Source organism: Cnephaeus nilssonii (genome assembly GCF_951640355.1).
Source record: "Cnephaeus nilssonii genome assembly, chromosome: 18".
NCBI lineage: Eukaryota > Metazoa > Chordata > Mammalia > Chiroptera > Vespertilionidae > Cnephaeus > Cnephaeus nilssonii.
Window position 1 is genome coordinate 48,152,611 of NC_137089.1, and position 19,416 is coordinate 48,172,026.

Here is a 19,416-nt window from a genome sequence, read left to right on the forward strand (position 1 = left end):
AATTACCTATCAATGAAGCTCTTTTAAAAGGGAGAAGAACTAAGATATATTCCCTCAGTTTCTTTTCAGTTAAGTTCCAATTTCTAGATCTCTCTGCGTACTCATTAAAAAACAATAAGTATTAGATCTCTAATTCCATGGGCTCTGATACTATTTACCTTTCACAATAAGTCAGAATGTGAACAGGGAGAATGGCAAAGAACATAAAGATCTGGATGTTACTTAAAAGGATTACCAGTAGTAAGTCAGGACTGAGAAGAAAATAGGGCCTAAGGACGCTGGGAAATCATAAGGACCACCAATAGATGGTGAGGAAATAAGCAGAAGTTAAGAGCTGGGCAAAGGAGATTAAAGGGTTTAAGACACATGAACACAGAGCTAATGATCTGAATTCATTGAGATAGCAAGGGTAAGGAAATTCTGAAAATGGGCTCTGACATCATTTATGACGACATATTAAAAATATGATGTTCTGCTCTCATAATATCTTTGCATCACAATACAATCAAATCATTGAAAAAGAGTAATTCCAACTTCTTTACAACATGAAGAAGAAATTTCAAAAATAAAGTATGAGTAACAATAAAGACCTTCTGAAAATGTGATACTAAGTAGGTCCATCAAAATCATCCCACCGACTGGTCGAATGTGGTGGTCTGTATCTAGCAAGCTTAATACAAGAGTCTACTATCCCAACACATACAAAGACTAATCATTACAAAGGCCTCTATCATCACATCCACTATTTACTAGATCAGTGGTTCTCAACCTTTCTAATGGTCTTAGGCTCTACAGTAGCGGTTCTCAACCTGTGGGTCGCGACCCACAGGTTGAGAACCGCTAGCAGGGTCACCTAAGACCATCGGAAAACACAGATATTTACATTACGGTTCATTAACAGTAGCAAAATTACAGTTATGAAGTAGCAACGAAAATAATTTTATGGTTGGGGGTCACCACAACATGAGGAACTGTATTAAAGGGTCGCGGCATTAGAAAGGTTGAGACCGCTGTACTAGATCATCTTCCTCATTCTACTTTAATACTGGGCCATTTTCAACATCAGGATTCTGGGATGTCTTCAATGCTCCAGACAAAGATAAAAATACATCAGTCATAATTACCAGCACATTCAATATTGGACCCAGGAGTAGGGCAGTTTTTGCAACATGTTTATAGCAGAGGGCGTCAATACCTCCATCATTTAGAAGGCAGTGGTCACATTTCACACATGAATTTACATAAATGTTTGTTTTCTAAAGTAAATGAGCACCAAACTCCTTATTGATGAGGGCGAGGGCGAGAGCGAGGGTGGCCAAACTCATAGAAGTAAAAACCAGTATCACTCAAACTTCCACTGCAACCAGACAACTAACTCAATACTAATACAGATGACTATTTGTAGTTTGTCTTTTCTTTGCTTATTTTAGGTTTCTATAATTGTTACAATGTTCTTCATCAGTATTTTACAATTTTTAAGTATTCCCACTTGCTTTTAAAGAGCTAGTGAGCCATTCTCTTTTAAGTGTTTATTATAAGGGAGGCATTATGCTAAACTCTTTACATACATAATCTCCTTACCCTTGCTATCTTTATGAATTCAAATCACCTTTTAATCATCAGCTCTGTGTTCCTGTGTCTTAAATAAACCCTTTAATCTCCGTTGCCCAGCTCATGAACCTGTATTATGGGAAGTATAATAAGTATAATTCCAATTTCACAAATAAAGAAATGTACTTTGCCCAAGTCCCTCTGCTAAGTGTGAAGTCAACATTTGAACCCAAACCAGTCTGATCCTAAACCTTCTTCTGCTCTATTAACATTCTGCTTCCACCTAAATGCATTTTTTTAAAGAAAAATGGTACTTATATTGGAAACAAGAGACAGAAGTGTCCTCACTGTAGTTTTGTTTAACGCTAGACATTCTCACTCGGTGCACATCAACAAAAATTTGCTATCAAACCTGTCTCTCCTGCCGGCCTCCCACTCACGTTCATCTGTCTGCGAGCTCCCGCCCATCCCCACCATTTCCCTGAACCTTTTGTTTATAAAGTCATCCGGGAATTCTTTGGCAATCTACTGCATGTTTTCAGTCCTTATTTTATTAGGCTTCTTTGCAGCACCATACTTAGCTGCCCACTCCCACACATGAAATAGCCCCCATCCTGAGTGCCTGCCACAACACACTTGGGCTTTTCTCTTGTATCACTAGCCCGTCCCCTTAAGTCTCTTCTTCAGTTTGTGTCTACTTTTCCCCGAATGTGACCCTGTCCATTGTCCTGGCTCTAGATAGTTCCTAGTTGTGACAGAACACTTCAGAGGGGAGAAGTTGGGGGATCCATCTATGATGAGAGGAGCTGGGGGCATCTGCCTTTCACGGCATACCCTCTAGTGCCTTTGGAGCTTAGTACCACGGACAATTACAACCTACTCAAATAAATGCACATACAAATATACACACTGACCAGTTGCAGGCAGAAAACCCCCAAATATTTATCTCCAACTCAAAATCCTTCTCTGAATTTGAGATCTGTATATCCAACTTTTTCATCTGACATCTGTTGTTGGATGTCTCACAGGAACCTCACACGCAACAGCCCCAGCTGTATTTCCCAGCGGTGCCACATGAGACCCAGGAAGCCTGGGTGGCCTATTCCTGGGTCTCTGCTTCCATTGGGACCCTGCTCCATGTTCCCCATCTTCCCTAACCATTTTCCATTCAACAGTTTAAGCTGCCTTTCAAACAGGTAAACCTTATTTTGGGTCAGTGAGCAGCCACGGCCAACACTACAGCCGCACGCTGTGGCTGGCCTGCCTCTCTGGGCTCGCCTGCTGGCCGTGCACCTGGCCACAGGTCTTCTCCCTCCTGTCTAGGAAGTTGTGGAGGTATTCTCTCTTCCGCGTGAAGTTCTCTTTTTACCTAACATCCACTTATATTTCACGTGTCATTTTAAATAATACTGCCTTAGAACACCTGTCCTTGAATCCTCCAAACCCAATGCTGTCCCTTTTCCACTGGTCTTTCTCCTGGTGTTCCACTTTTTCTTACTAGAGCACTTATCACAACTTATAATCATAAACATTACCTGTTTTTAATGTTTTGTGTGGGACTCCATGGGTGGCGAGGATAATGTCTGGTCTTGTTAACCACTGCAGAACCAGAACCTGGTCCAGGAAAATGGGGGATACTTTTTCTTAGTGAAAAAGAGGAAAAAAATATAAGACAACAGACTAAAGGAAGGGTCAAAAGATTAAAACAGAGACTAAAACATCAAGGTACAGAAAAAGAAAAACGTGTTTCCTGAGTTCAGTTCAACGAATTTCCATTAAACTGCTACACTAGAAGGTTCTGTCCTTCTGGCTTTCTGTCCAAACGCATGGACACTGAGCAAGCTCTGGGTCCTCACAGAAGACGAACTCCCCCATTGAAAACATTTCTGCAGTGACGTGCAGGAAGGATCATGTATCTCTAAGGCAGGGGTCCTCAAACTTTTTAAACAGGGGGCCAGTTCACTGTCCCTCAGACCGTTGAAGGGCCGGACTATAGTTTAAAAAAAACTATGAACAAATTCCTATGCACACTGCACATATCTTATTTTGAAGTAAAAAAACAAAACGGTAAAAACACCCGCATGTGGCCCTTGCCGTAGTTTGAGGACGCCTGCTCTAAGGGATAAAGTTAAACTATATTTGTCTCTAAGTTAAATGTCTCAAGGACAAAGGAAGTGAATGATGCAGAAAGGGAGAAGGAAAGCAGTGTTCAATGGCAATTCCCTAGGACTGGGAGCAAAGTAATCTGGTTTAGAGCAGCAATTTTCAACTGGTGGGCTGCAAGAGGCACACTGTGAGCCGCAAGAATTTTTAAAGCTGCAATACCTATTTAGTCAGGGGCACTGACCTCTTTCCCCTTAGATTGTCAAATAAAACAATGACAACAGCCATCATAGCAATAGCTGCCTGGTGTGAATGAATAAAAATCATAACTATTTTTTTTTCAGACTGGCAAAAAAATGTATTTTTTGGTGGGTTGTAGAATTTTAGTAATTAGTTTATGTATGTCATGAGGTGAAAAAGGTTGAATACCGCTGGTCTAGATTCTGCTATATCAACGAGGAAGGGACTCACTAAGATAGTCACGTACTTTTTCTTTGCCTCAGGTTCCTCCACTGTAGATTATCTCCAAGATCTAAGTTCCCTTTTCTGCTAAAAAAGCCTATGGTTTTATTAGTCACACATTTATTTAATATTCATTCAACATGCCGTGGATCTAGATAAAGGTGTTTTGGGGCTCTAAACTGACCCCCTAGCTTAATGGTTATGGAGTGCTTCTGGATTGGTTTTTTATTACCTTTGATTTTAGTGATTTATAAAACTTAAATTATTGTTGGTTATTCTGACATAACACCTTGAGAAACCTGGTAGAAATGTTTTAACAGCATGAGTTAAAAGAAGTCGCCAAGAACAATGGACAGAAGACTCTCACATATTATGTTTCTGAAATCTAAAGTATAATTTTGCTAATGTTTCACAGCTCAGAGGACATGAGCCTTTTGTCTGAATTTATCTGACCATGTTCAGGACCAGCTGGCTTGAAATAAGTTTCCTTTAATTTCAAAGTTGGCAAACATTGTGCAGTCTGCCATCAGAAGATAAGCCCTCCCTGATCTCAGAAAAGTGATTGTAGAACACTGGGAATAAGGTGCTAACTATTTAGCACCTTGATTGACTCCTACAATCAAGGTGCTAAATAGTTATAATAAAACTCATCCTAGTATTTCACCGGGAATCATCAGACCTGGTTGAGCAGGGAAGGGAGAATTAGTGTGGCAAAAGTATATACCATAACACAGAGTTGTTTTGGTTTTCACAGACCTTAATTTCTTCTGACATAGTAATTTCTGATATTTGGTAGAAAACATACAGTGATCAAAGTTGTTTTTCAGTTTACTGATAGAAAGATCTTTAGGGTACATCAGATTATGACAAGAGAGCAGACTTAGAGCTGTTTTCGGTGGTAAGGGGTCACGCTGAAATGTCCCTCCGTGTCTGCTGTACTTGTGCCTCTAGACAAGCTTAACACAAATGTGTTACACAGGGTGTCACTCAAATTTATCCATGATCAAGAAGTTATGGGTAGAAATTGCAGGCAGAAAAGGAAGGGATCTTCCAAGGTATATACCTAAGACTTCTAATAATGTTTTCTCTTATATACAGGCAGTCCTCGGGTTACGTCGGAGATCCGTTCCTACGGTGCGACGTAACTCGATTTTCGCCGTAAGTCGGAACCCACCTACATAAGCACCAATGTCACTCACATGGAGCATATACACAGCAGTAATGAAGTGAAACAGTAAAAAAAAATTTAAAAGAAAGATAACAATTCCTGACCTTTACTTGTGGTAAATAAATAATAAAAAACATAAAGCACATATGTACATACGTAGAAATAACAGAACTTTTCTTTATAAATACTGTAAATGGGAGATGGCAAAGTAACCACGAAACGACGTAAGTCGTCTGAGACTGCCTGTACATGGTACATGTGTATGCATAAAAAAGTCTACATTAGAAAACATTGTTAAATAATTCTCAAAGGCAGATAATTTAATGTGCACGGGAGCGGGGGGGGGTCGCTCAGCCCGGCTTGCACCCTCTCGCAATCCGGGACCCCTAGGTGGATGTCCTACTGATGGTTTAGGCCCGATCCCGCAGGGATCTGCAGGGATCAGGCCTAAATTGGCAGTTGGACATCCTTCTTGCAATCCGGGACTGTTGGCTCCTAACCCATCGCCCCTAACCGCCTCTACCTATTTGCCTGATTGCCCCTAAACACTCTGCCTGCCTGATTGCCCCTAACCACTCTGCCTGCCTGCATGATCACCTCTAACCGCCTCTGCCTGCCTACCTGATCACCCCAACCACTCTGCCTCCTTGCCTGATCACCCCTAACTGCTCCCCTGCCTGCCTGATCACGCCTAACCATTCTGCTTGCATGCTTGATCATCCCTAACCACTCTGCCTGCCTGCCTGATGCCCCTAACTGCTCGCCTGCCTGTTTGATTGCCCCTAACTGCTCGCCTGCCTACCTGATCACCCCTAACTGCCTCTGCCTGTCAGATGCCCCTAACTGCTCCCCTGTCTGCCTGATCGCCCCTAACTGCTTCCCTGCCTGCCTGATCACCCCTAACCACTCTGCCTGTCTGCCTGATCACCCCTAACCACTCTGCCTGCCTGCCTGATTGCCCCTAACTGCCTCTGCCTGTCTTCCTGGTAGCCTCTAACTGCCTCTGCCTGCCTGTCTGATGCCCCTAACCACTCCCCTGCCTGCCTGATTGCCCCTAACCACCTCTGCCTGGGCCCCCGCCACCGCGGCTTAGTCTGGAAGGACGTCCGGAATGTTGGTCAATTGTCTGGTCTAATTAGCATAGCTTTTATTAGTATAGATTAGCAAAGAATTAGTAGAAGGTTAAGTATAATTTCTCTTCTATATTAATTTGATTTGTAAACTGGACAGTCTGATCATTATAGTAGCAAATGAAGCCAGAAAATATTAGCTATCAGTTATACAATAGGGCTGTTTGTACTAAAAAATTATCTCAGATGTCTTGTCCTCAATGGCCAAATGCTATGGCCTTCTGTCCAAAGCTCATTTTCCCGCACAGTCCATGTAATTCTCCCCATGGCTGGGCACTTGCACATCTCCTGCTGCCCCAGGATGACTTAATTTCTGAGTCAGCCTCAATCTAAGCACAGCTTGGTTCTAACTCAATTTTCTCCCTTTTTGGCATCAACATTCTCTACAACCCTGTCATTTTGGGATTCTATAGCTCATTATGTTTTTCTTTTTGTTCACCAATATAATTGTCAGTAAACAGGAACCTCTCGGAGGCTCAGTTTCCTCAGCTGTAAAATGGGACTCTAGTCTCAGCATTATACAACCGCAGGTGCACTACAAGAAACACACCATGCAAAAAGCATTTCATCGCATCTAAATAACTCTTTTCTTGTTTTTGAGGTTTATGCCTGGCCTTCTTTCAGTCTTCCACAAGCACAGTCACATCCCACGTTCCAGTGTGTGTTCTAAGGTACAAATCCAAAAAAAAAAATACATGTTCTGGACCACTGACAGCAATTCGTCACACTCTAGCTTCCAACTTGCTCAACACGTAAAACAAGTACTACTGAAGGAGCTGCAGGGACACAACCTCCGAGGTGCTGCTGTTTGTGATTACTCATAAGGAAGCAACCTTACTGTCAGTTTTATCTGGTCTTCTCATCACTGTGACTCAGTCCCTGCTGTCCCCATCTCCTCAAAGTATGTGGTTGGTGCTGGCCTGGGAAAGCTTAGGTCCTAACTGCCTAGCTTGCTCAGTATTACCTTCTCCACTGGGTATATGCCATAAAAAGCAAAGCAAAACGAAACCTATGTCTAATCTTAACTATCTCAGATCATTCTATTTGGATTGACCACAGAATTAAGTCAAAGAGTACAAGACTGATCAATAGTACAAGTCATAGTAAAAACCTTAAAACTGATAGAATGTTTATGTATTTCACACAAATAAAAAATTTTTTTTCTATAATCCAAAAGAAATATTCTCTAACTCCACACCTAAAGGAGACATTATGAAATTCATAGTACTTTCAAATCAGAGGCCATACACTTGAAGAGAATTCATAATTAATACAGAAGTGTTCCTTGTTGCTCTTTTTGAATAGCATCAGAAGGCACCATTAAAATAGAATGATTATTATTTCTATAATATGTTTTCTTATTAAGAGTACATAGAAAAAATGATTGCTGAACTGGCATCTATACTTTTAAGTTCTCTTCTGTTGTAAATCCATATTACTGCTCCAAGGGCAGCCTAACAGAAAAAAAGACAACCTCAAATGGTTATGCCAAGGCTCCGACATAAAGAAATAAACTCTTCCGTCAACAATGTGTCTCTAGCAATTTGGAAAAATGTAAAGCCATGAAGAGCCTACATCTGAGAAGAAAAGAAGACATCATTCTCTCTGTTCATCTGAGCAAAAGCGACTCTGAATCACATTTGACCTTGTTTATGTATGTTTTCATCTAGCAGCACGGTACAACAAGGTGGCCACTAAACACATAAAGCTATCTAAAATAAGTTAATTGAAATTAAATAAAATTTAAAATTGAGTTCCTCAGTCCCACTAGCCAAGTGCGCAATAACCGCGTGTAGTCAGTGGTTACCTTACTGGGTAGCGCAGATACACCAATTTCCATCATTGCAGAAAGCTGTTAAGTAGCGCTGTATAGATGAAAACAGTCTCTGAAAGGCTAGATTACAGTCTATTAACTGTCATTTACTCAGGTTTTAAGAGATATAAAATTTGATAGATAGTATAGTGAGTGGTCTTTTTTTAGGTAGGGTAACCACATCGTTTTACCTGGAACCCTTCAGTCCGCAGGCCGGCACTCTATCCACTCAGCCAAACCAGCTAGGGCCAGGGTAACCATATCTTGGCTTTTCTACAACAATTCTAGTATGTCTTGTATCTGTATTACTTGCAATAACATGACTCATTAAAGGTAAAAGTAAACAGTACAAATTAAATTATTTTAGTAGGACTTCATATATAAATAAATAGAATCCTTTGTCATACCCTGGTCCCAAATGTTGATGCAAGAAAACAAACGAACAAAAACAACCCATGTATATGGGGAGTGTAGCCAAGAAACTGCTCCTGAAAGACCTCTCCTTTCTCTAAGTAACTCTAGGTACCCCCATGCCTGTGTTGTCACTCACCGGAGGCTCGGTGCGTCTGAGCTGGGTGGAGCAGCTGAGCCGCCTCCCTGCTGACACCTGCAGGGAAGAAAGTAAACTCTTTGCACCACCACTGGGACTCCAGCTCCTGACCACGTGGCAGCTCCTTGGCTTTCTACTGTGTCCAGGAGCGAGTCGCTGAGGGGCGCTTGAGATGAGCAGTGCCTGTGGGTCCAGTCTGTCCTCAGGGTGGGGAGACTGCACATAACCTGGCCAAGACACGCAAGGGAAGATTTCAGTCTGACTCATGATGGCACACACTAACAAATAATGGTATTCTTAGGTAATCCTATGATGTAAATGCAGAACACTAAAAGAAAAATGCCCAAGGTTACCTAGAAGAAAGTGGCTGAGGCAGGACTGAACCAGAACACCTGGCTCCAAAGTCCATACTCTTAACCACTAGGCTATACTGCAGCTTCATTATCGCTGTTGCTAAAAACATATTTCATGAAACTGAAGCATTAATATACTTTGAGCCATATTTTAAATTGATTAGAGAGTTCTCCTTTTCACATAATTCCTTCCAGACACTCGTTTTTTAAAAAGGTTTATTGCCTATATTTTTTAAAAAGTTTGATTTTAGATAGAGGAAGAAAGAGAGAGATATTGAGAAACATCAATTAGTTGCCTCCTGCATGTGCCCTGACCGAAATTGAACCTGCCATCTTTTGGTGTATGGGAGGATGCTCCAACCAAGCCAAGGGAGATTCTGCTTGATTACACTTATACAAAACAGGATGAAAATCTGTCTGCTTTTCTATCTTTCCTATGTATCCTCATGCTGTCTGTCACTCTCAGCATTCCATTTAGTGCTGAATCAAGTAACGTGGCAACCTGAGCCAGGTGCACTGGAAGCCACAGAGCTTGGAGGGGTCCCAGGAGTGCACTTCATGCTCACAGCAAGGGAAAGTTGGTGGTTCCCTAAACTCATTTTGGCAGATGATCAGGGCTCAGGGCCAATAAAATGCCAAAAACAATCTCCAATTTATAATCTCAAGTTTATGCAGCTCTTTTTATCCCAAGTGATACAGATATTGTGAAAAAGAAAAATGCAGCTACACTAATTAATAAAAGAGAAACATGCAAATTGACTGTACCTCCGCTATGCCCACCAGCCAATCAGAGCGAGTATGCAAATTAACCCAACAAAGATGGCGGCTATGGAGCTGGAGAGAGCAGGAGGGTTGGGTTGCCCTCAGCGATGAAGGAAGCCAAGCTTCCCGCCCACCCTAGCAGGCTCTGGCCTCCACTCAAGGCTACAAAGTTTCAATTATAGAAGTTAAATAAATCCCAGATACCTGCTTCCAGTGGGCCCTGGCCTCCGCTCAAGGAGGCGCTGAAAAAAGAAAAAAAGGAGGGGCTGGGAGCCATCAGCCCCTCACCCAGCCTAGCCAGGCACCCCAGCGGGGACCCCCACCCTGAAGGGAGTGTGGCCAGCCTGAAAACGGCTCTCAGCCCCTCACCCAGGCTGGCCATCCCCCCATGGAGTAAGAGTCCCCGCTGGGGGGCGTGGCCAGCCTGCAAACAGTCATCAGCCCCTCACCCAGGCTGGCCAGGCACCCCAGTGGGGACCCCCACCCTGAATGGGGTGTGGCCAGCTTGAAAACGGCCCTCAGCCCATCACCCAGGCTGGCCACGCCCCCCAGTGGGGACCCTCACCCCATGAGGGTGTGACCGGCCTGAAAACCACCACAGGCCCCTTGCCCAGGCTGTCTCACGCCCCAGGGGAACCCCCACCCTGATCCGGGACATCCTTCAGGGCAAACCAGCTGGCCCCCACCCGTGCACCAGACCTGTATCTATACTAATAAAAAGGTAATATGCTAATTAGACTGGGAAACCTTCCAGGAGACCTTCTGGACATTCTTTTGGACAAAGCCATGGTGGCGGGGCTGAGGTAGAGGTGGTTAGAGGCCAAGAGGGGAGGGAAGTTGTGAGTGATCAGGCTGGTGGGGGGCGGGGCCGTTGGGGGTAAGCAGACCAGCAGGGGGGCCAGTTGGGGGCGAGCAAGTTGTCAGTGGGGGTCAGTTGGAGGTGATCAGGACAGCAGGGGGAGGGCAGTTTGGAGTGAGCAGACCAGCAGGGGGGCAGTTGGGGGCAAGCAGGCCAGTGGGGAGGGAAGGCGGGGACAAGCAGGCCAGCAGGTGGGGCGGTTGAGGGCAAGCAGGCTGGCAGGGGGGGCAGTTGGGGGTGAGCAGGCCGGCATGCGGAGTGGTTAGGGGCAATCAGGCAGGCAGGCAGGCAGGTGAGAGGTTAGGAGCCAGTAGTCCCGGATTGCAAGAGGGATGTCCGACTGCCAGTTTAGGCCCGATCCCTGTAAACCGGCAGTAGGACATCCTTCCAGGGGTCCCAGATTTGAGAGGGTGCAGGCTGGGCTGAGGGACACCCCTCCTCCCCCGCACCGTGAATGAATTTCGTGCACCGGGCCTCTAGTTTTAATAATAAAAGAGGGCTTAAACAAAAATCTTAGGTAATTATAAAATGAGAATAGAAAAAAATCAATACTCATATCTATATATATAAAAGGCTAATATGCAAAGTGTCTCCTCAGGAGTTCGACCAGGAGACTGGGAGTTCGATCGCTGGCTATGACGTGTGCTGACCACCAGGGGGTGGTGTGGAACGAAGGAAGGCCCCGGCGGGCAGCTGGCAAAGGAAAGCCCCAATCGGCTCCAATAGCTGGCCAGGCCTAGGGATCCTACCTGTGCACGAATTTCATGCACCGGGCCTCTAGTATATTAATAACTTAGAATAAATATTAAAATTATATAAAATACTATAAAATATCACAACTAAATACTGAACTGAACTATAATTTCTTTAGGCATAACAATAATTCATATATAGTAAGTTCTAGCATATATATTAGCTGAATATTTGAAGTAAGACCAAAAGTAAACGTCTTCCCTTATAATCCTTTCAAATATTATTACAAAACATAAAACGTCTAAGCCAAAGAGTTACCTGGCTTTCAGGTGAATTATTTGTTAGACTCTTAAATCTAAACATCTGGGATAAAGTGGTGCTTCTTCTTGGAAGGGGTGTGTCCCAAAAGTGCACTTCATGTGTTTTTCTTGAATCTTCTTTGGCAACAACTTTCTTACAGAAATAAGTATTCAGAATAACAGGGCAACTTCCATTTGGGATAATAAGCTTTTGCCTGGAAAGGGGAAAAAATACAACAGTTTATTTGCAAAGCTGCTCTTACAAAATCAGGAACACAAAGAACAATGACTTGCCTGCTTCTACAGATAAAAGCAAGCCCACTGAGTGACAGCTGCCCTCACACACTCAAGAGTGACTGTCAATGGGTCTACTTTTACTTTTCTGGTGAAAGTTCTGTGTCAGGAGAGGGGCTACTGCCTGGGCTTCTCTGAGATCCGCCTACTCTGGTAGAAGATGGCCTTAGGATCCCTCAGGGAGAAATGCAGGGAGGGAGCAAAGACTTTAAAGAAGCTCAAAGAATTAACCATTAAAATAAATGCTATTAATCTCTTAACCAAAGAACTTACATGCAAATTTGAATAACCCTGGGACACAGACAATAGTGTGGTGAAGGCTGCGGGAGGGAGCAGGTGTAATACTTTCAACAATAAAAATTTAAACATTAAAAATAAATAAATAAATGTTGTTTACAAAGAACACCTTCATACATTCTGACAGGTCTGATCTTTCAAATACTGTATTTTTTAATGTATACGATGCCCCCTACTTTTCCAACCCAAAATTGAGAAAAAAATATTTTTGCCCTAGCCAGTTTGGCTCAGTGGATAGAGCGACGGCCTGCAGACTGAAGGGTCCCGGGTTTGATTCCAGTCAAGGGCACATGCCCAGGTTGTAGGCTCGATCCCCAGTAGGGGCCATGCAGGAGGCATTCAACCAATGAGTCTCTCTCATCATTGATGTTTCTATCTCTCTCTCCCTTCCTCTCTGAAATCAATAATAATATATTTTTTTAAAAAAGGAAATCAATATTTTAAACATATTACTGGTTTTCCTCTTAAGGCCTTCTTTTTTGGCATCTTAAGGAATTGTTCTTCCTGTTTTCTCCACTCTCTGCTCATACACTCAGTGGGAGGAGGTCCAAATTGTCTCTCTGCAGCTCTACTTCCATGCTCTTTTGCAGAGCTGATTGCATTCAGTTTGAATTTTGCAGAGTAAGACAATTGCTTACTGGTATTTATCTTTTTATTTTTTGACATCTTTATGGGCTCAGAACGCCCCAGTCCGTGTTGCATCTGCGCACTCCCCACCTTCACCTCCAATTACAGCATCAGCTGATGTCAGTAACAATAAGGCTTGTGATTGGAGGAAGCCTGTTTGACAAGGTATGGGCAGCTAAACACCCGCTTGGCTCCCTCCTCAGCTGACATCAGTCTAACGATTTTAGGAAAAAAAAAAATAGCATCTTATACATGGAAAAATACGGTAACTTGACATCAAATATCAAAGGAATACACCCAAATGGACCACGGTCACAGACATGCCTCTTATTTAAGTAGAGAAGTCTGGGAATATCAAAGACATTCTCCTGGTTCCTTTCAGACATCTGATTTGAGAAGATCCTAACACTTACACCCCAAAACAGACAGTGCTGCTTAACATTCAGAAAGAATGATGACCTCCACTTCTGGGAAGATGGACCAGACATGTGTTCTCCTATTTCTCTCATTAAGTACAACTGAAACGCCTGACATCAGACATAAATTAAATGTAAGAAGACACTGAAAGGTGGAGAGAAGGAGGACAAGTTCCTGGGTTTTCTTTTTGCCTCTGATATTCCAGACTTGGAACCGAGGAACCTGAAAATCTGGAAACAGTAATAGGTACAGACAGGAAAAGCCTCCACAAAAGCTTCATCTCTTCAACCAAGGGACGAGGGAAGGAGCAGCCTAGTGAGACAGAAAACAACTACTCTCCTCCAGGCGAACATCACAGAAAAACTGTTACCCCCCTTCACGCACACCAGCAAAGGGTGAGGGGGACCCAGACTTCCACCCTCATCAGCTTGTAATAGGAGTCCCCATAGCCCGTGGTGGGGGTGTGCGAAGGCGGGATAGGGGCTTTCACCCCTGCAGGCTTGTAAAGAGTTTCCCCACATACACACTGCAACAGTGGAGACCACCTGGACTTCCACTCCCACCTGACACTAGTAATCAAACATCCCTCCTCACCCCTCTGGCACAGAGTCAAAACAGGCCTGGCAGAATGTCAGACACAGCATTACCGAGCCCACCTCCCACCCTCCAACCCTTCCCAGTGTTATCGGTGGAAGCCAGGGGGGAGCAGTAACCAAGCTCCCGCCCAGCCAGTTGATGTCAGTGGAAGCCTAGCAGGAAGATGGAACTCCTATCTGCCCAGCAGTAACAAGGAGTCCTTCCCCCTTCAGGTACCAGTGGAGGTCAAATGGGAAATCTGAACTTCGACCTCCACCGGGCAGTAATAAGCAGCCCCCCTTCTTGTCTCAGAGCAGTATCATACAAAGCCACACACATAGATTTAAATAAGGTCCAGATGTCAAATACCCAAAATGTACAGGTTGCCATAAAAGTCACTTGTTATACTAAAACCAGGGAGGAAAAAATCTCACCTTGAATAAAAAAAGGCAATTACTAAATGACAATGCTGAGATGAAACATGTTAGAATTATCTGACAAAGATATTAAGGCAGCCATCATAAGCATGCTTCAATGAACAATTACAAATGCAAACAAGACAAAAATAGAAACTCTCAGCAAACAAATATACAGTCTTGGCAAAGAAATATTTTTAATAAAATTTCAAAACGAAGAAATACAATAATTTAAAAAAATCAATAAATAGGTTCAACAGCAGAATGGAGGGACCAGAGAAAAGAATAAGTAAACTTGAAGATAAAATAATAGACTTTAACCAATACGAACAACAAAGAAAACACAGACAGAAAAAACAATGAGCAGAACCTCCACATCTGTGCAAAGAAATATAAGTGGGAAAATATAGGTAAATACAATAGGCCTTTCTACTCCTATTGTTTTTGAAAATTTATTTGGATTTAAAGCAAAATCATAACACTGTCTGATATGGTTCTAAATATATGCACAGGAGATATTAAGACAATGATATTATAAATAAGAACAATCTTACCTTATAATAGAGAAACATGCAAATTGACCGCACCTCCGCTATGCCCACGATTGGGCCGGCGGGAGGCTGGGGGCGGGACTCCGGGTGGCATATCCGCCGTTGAGAAGATCAAGATGGCGGTGCCCAGTGGCCGGGCCCATGCCGCTGCTCCCAGGGGTGCCTGGGGCGATCGGCACCCCGGGGGGGGCGTGGCCGGGCGCATGCCGCTGCTCCCGGGGGTGCCTGGGGCAATCGGCACCCCGGAGGGGCGTGGCCGGGCCCATCGGCACCCCGGGGGGCGTGGCCGGGCCCATGCCGCCGCTCCCCGGGGTGCCTGGGGCCATCGGCACCCTGGGGGGGCGTGGCCGGGCCCATGCCGCCGCTCCCCGGGGTGCCTGGGGCAATCGGCACCCTGGGGGCGTGGCCCGGCCCCTCCCCCCTTCCGGGGTTTCCGGAGGTCGATCGGCCACTTGGGGTGGCGTGGCCCGGCCCCTCCCGCCGCTCCCGGGGGTCCCAGGGGCCGAGGCTTTCCGGGCCTTGGGCACCAGCGGGGAGCCTGCACTGATCGCAGGAAACCACTGGGGGTCGGCTCCTGTGATCCGTAGCAGGGACGCTGGGTGCGACGAGCCCAAGGCCAGGAAAGCTTGGGGCGGAGGCTTTCCCGGCCTTGGGCACCAGTGGGCAGCCTGCACGGATCGCAGGAAACCACTGGGGGTCGGCTCCTGCGATCCTTAGCAAGGATGTTGGGTGCCGCCGAGCCCAAGGCCACCGCCCGGGGCCAAGCCCCGACCCTGAAAAAGGCAGAAGGCGGTGGCCACAGCCAAGGCCTGGGTCCCTGGTGCCGGCAGAAAACTGGTGCAGGCAGCCAGGTGAATGAAGGTCTATTGCACGAATCTTCGTGCAAACGGGCTACTAGTATAGGGATATAAGAAGTAAGATTTCTACACTTCACACAGAATGGCAAATTGTTGACCCAATAGACTGCGATAAGTATATATATAATGTAATGACCAGAGCAACCAATAAAATAGCTATAAAAAGAGATATGTACAAAAACATAAAAAAATTAAAACAAAATTCTAAATAATGTTTAAGTAACCCACATGAAGCCAGGAAAAAGAAAGCAGAAAAAGGAACAGAGAGAGAATAAGTCAGAGAAAACAAAAAATAAAAAAGTAGATTTAGTACTAATATGTCAATAATTGCATTAACTGTAAATGGTTTAATTAAACCAATCCTACCTAATAAAAGGGTAACATGCTAATTGACTGTACCTTCGCTATGCCCACAGCCAATCAGGGCGCTATGCAAATTAACCAAGATGGCGGCCACCACGCGCTGCCCCGCCCCCCCATCGCTGAGTGGCTGAGGGACCCGGGCTGGCGGGAGGGGCGGGGCCTCCCGCCGCTCCGAACACTGAGCGGCTGACGGAACCAGGCTGGCGGGAGGCGCCCAGATCGCTGCTGGCGGCGTGGGGCGGGCAGCGCTTGCCCTGCGCCACCGCCACCCGGGGCCAAGCCCCGACCCTGAAAGAAGGCGGAAGGCGGTGGCCAGAGCCAAGGCCTGGGTCCCCCCTGGTGCCTGCGGAAAACTGGTGCAGGCAGCCAGGTGAATGAATGTCTTGCACGAATCTTCGTGCAAACGGGCTTCTAGTTAAAATATATATTATCAGCCTTGGTTGTGTAGCTCTGTTGGTTAGAATGTCGTTCCGATACACCAAGGTTGCAGGTTCAATCCCTGGTCAGGGCACATATAAGAATCAACCAATGAATGCATAAATAGATGGGACCACAAATCGATGTTTCTCTCTCTCTCTCTCAAAAAAAAAAAAAAAAAGATATAGATAGGATGAAAGTAAAAGGATAGAAAAAATGTATCATTTAACATTAATATAAATATAATGGGGAAGGAATACTGATACCACATGAATCAGGCTTAAGAGCAAAAAGAATTATCAGAGATAGAGAGGGACATTAAATAAGATGGAAGGGTCAGTCAACCAAGAAGACATAGCAATCTTAAATGTGTGTGCATCAAACACCACAGATTCAGAATACATGAAGCAAAAACTAATGAAATTGGAAGGAAAAATCAGCAAACCCTAATTAAAGTGGGAGACTAGAACTCCCCTCCCCCATTATTTAATAGAACAAATAAATAGAATATCAGCAGGTTACAATTGCTCACATAGAAAATTCAAGTAATCAACAAAATAATTCCTAAAACTAGTGAGTTCAGCAAGATCATAGCATAACACAAAACTAATTTGTGTTTCTATATCTATCAATGACCATGTGGACACCAAAACTAAAAATCTAAATAATTTATAACTGCAAAAAACCAAAAAACTTTTGATATAAATCTAACACAACATGTACATGACTTGTATTCTGAAGCTAAAAAACATTGAGAAAATAACTCAAAGATTTTAACAAATGAAGAGAACTAAAATTGTCATTATTTGCACATGACATAATACTATATATAGTGAATCTAAAAATTCCACCCAAACACTAATAGAACTGATAAATAAATTTGGTAAAGCAGCAGGATACAAAATTAATATGAAGAAATCAGTTGCATTTTTATACACCAATAACAAACTATCAGAAAGAGAAATTAAAAAACAATACCATTTACAATTGCATAAAAAAAAACTAACCTAGGAATAAACTTGATCAAGAAGGTAAAAGACAAGTACTCAGAAAAGTATAAGACATTGAAGAAACTAACTAAAGAGATACAAATAAGTGGAAGTACTACAGATAGAAAGAATGAACATCATTATCATTTCCAAACCATCCAAAGCAATCTATAGATTCAATGCAATCCCTATCAAAATACAAATGACATTGTTTACAGAAATAAAACAAATAATTATAAAATTTATAAAAAACTACAATAACAGAAAAGCCATAGCAATCTTGAGAAAGACTAATTTGGAGTTATCATTCTATCTAATATCAGACTATACTACAAGGCTATAGTAATGAAAACAGTATGATCTTGGCATAAAAACAGACCTAGAGATCATTAAATAATAGAGATCAATGGAACAAAATAGAGAGCCCAGAAATAAATTCACACCTATATGGTCAATTGATATATAACAAAGGAGGCAAGAATATACAATGGGGTTAAGACAGTTTATTTCAATAGACTGAGTTGGGTAAACTGGATAAACGCCAAAAGATGAAATTACAAAAGATGAAATTACATTACCTCTTCCACCATCTACAAGGAAAAACTCAAAATGGATTAAAGACTTAAGCGTAAGACATGAAACCATAGAACTTCTAAAGAAAACATAGACAGTAAACTCTCTGACATTGCTGTTAGTAATATTTTTTCTGATATATCTCCTCAAACAAAGAAACTACCACCACTCCAAAATAAACAAATGTTACTGCATCAAAGGTTTGCACAGCAAAGGAAACCATCAACAAAATTTAAAAAAACAACCTACCAATTAAGATAAGATATTCATCAATAATATATCTGATAAGGGGATAATATAAAAAATTTATTAAAAATTCATACAATATAACACCAAAAAAACAATCTAATTAAAACATAGGCAGAGAACCTGAATATACACTGCTCCAAAGAGGACATACAGATGGCCAATAGACATATGTAAAAATGCTCAACATCACTATTCATCAGAGAGATGCCAATTAAAACTACAATGAGGTATCACCTCACACCTGTCAGAATGAATACTATCAATAAATCAACAGACAAGTGTTGACAAGGATATAGAGAAAAGGGAACCCTTGTGCAATGTTGGTGGAATTGCAGTATGGAGGCCACTATGTGAAACAGTATGGAGGTTCCTCAAAAAATTAAAAATAGAACTACCTTATGACACAGCAATTCCACTTCTGGGTATTTATCCAAGTCCAAAATACTAATTTGAAAAGATATATGCACCCATGTACACAGCAGCATTATTTACAACTAGCGGCCTGGTGCATGAAATTCGTGCACGTGTGTGTGGGGGGTCCCCTCAGCCCAGCCTGCACCCTCTCCAATCCGGGACCCCTCGGGGGATGTCTGACTGCCAGAGCTGCCCCCTGGTGGTCAGTGCGCTCCCACAGCAAACCTCCTATGGTCCCTCCCCCTGACCGGCTGGCCCCGATTGGGACTGGGAGAGATGGCCCCGATTGCTGGCCAGGCCGAGGGACTTCACTCGTGCACAAATTCGTGCACCAGGCCTCTAGTATTTAATAACATTGTATTGCATATCTGAAAGTTGCTAAGAGAGTAGATCTTAAAAGTCCTTATCACAAAAAAAAAAGTTGTAACGATGCATGGTTGACAGATGTTAATTATACTTACTTAGGTGATCATTTTATAATATATACAAGTAGCAAATCATTATGTTGTACATCTGACACTAATGTTATGTCAATTATACCTCAATAAAAAAATTCAACATAAATAAAATTTGCAATAACACATTTAATAATGTTTATAAAACACTAGAATGATGCAACAAAGATCTTTATTT

At 43.2% G+C, this 19,416-nt stretch overlaps 1 protein-coding gene across 6 annotated transcripts in view; it reads right to left on the bottom strand.

Annotated features, from left to right (window-relative positions):
* Nucleotides 1-19,416, bottom strand: part of SPIDR (scaffold protein involved in DNA repair) — a 324,477-nt gene that overhangs the window by 94,496 nt on the left and 210,565 nt on the right. For all 6 annotated transcript variants that reach the window (XR_013814915.1, XM_079795887.1, XM_079795886.1 and 3 more), the window contains exons 9-10: nucleotides 11,763-11,958; nucleotides 8,778-9,004 (exon numbers count right to left, since the gene is read on the bottom strand). Coding sequence is in view for 5 of the 6 variants with exons in the window: in XM_079795887.1 (XP_079652013.1) it covers nucleotides 8,778-9,004; nucleotides 11,763-11,958 (423 nt within the window). In the remaining variant the exon portion in view is untranslated. The remainder of the gene's footprint in view (nucleotides 1-8,777; nucleotides 9,005-11,762; nucleotides 11,959-19,416) is intronic.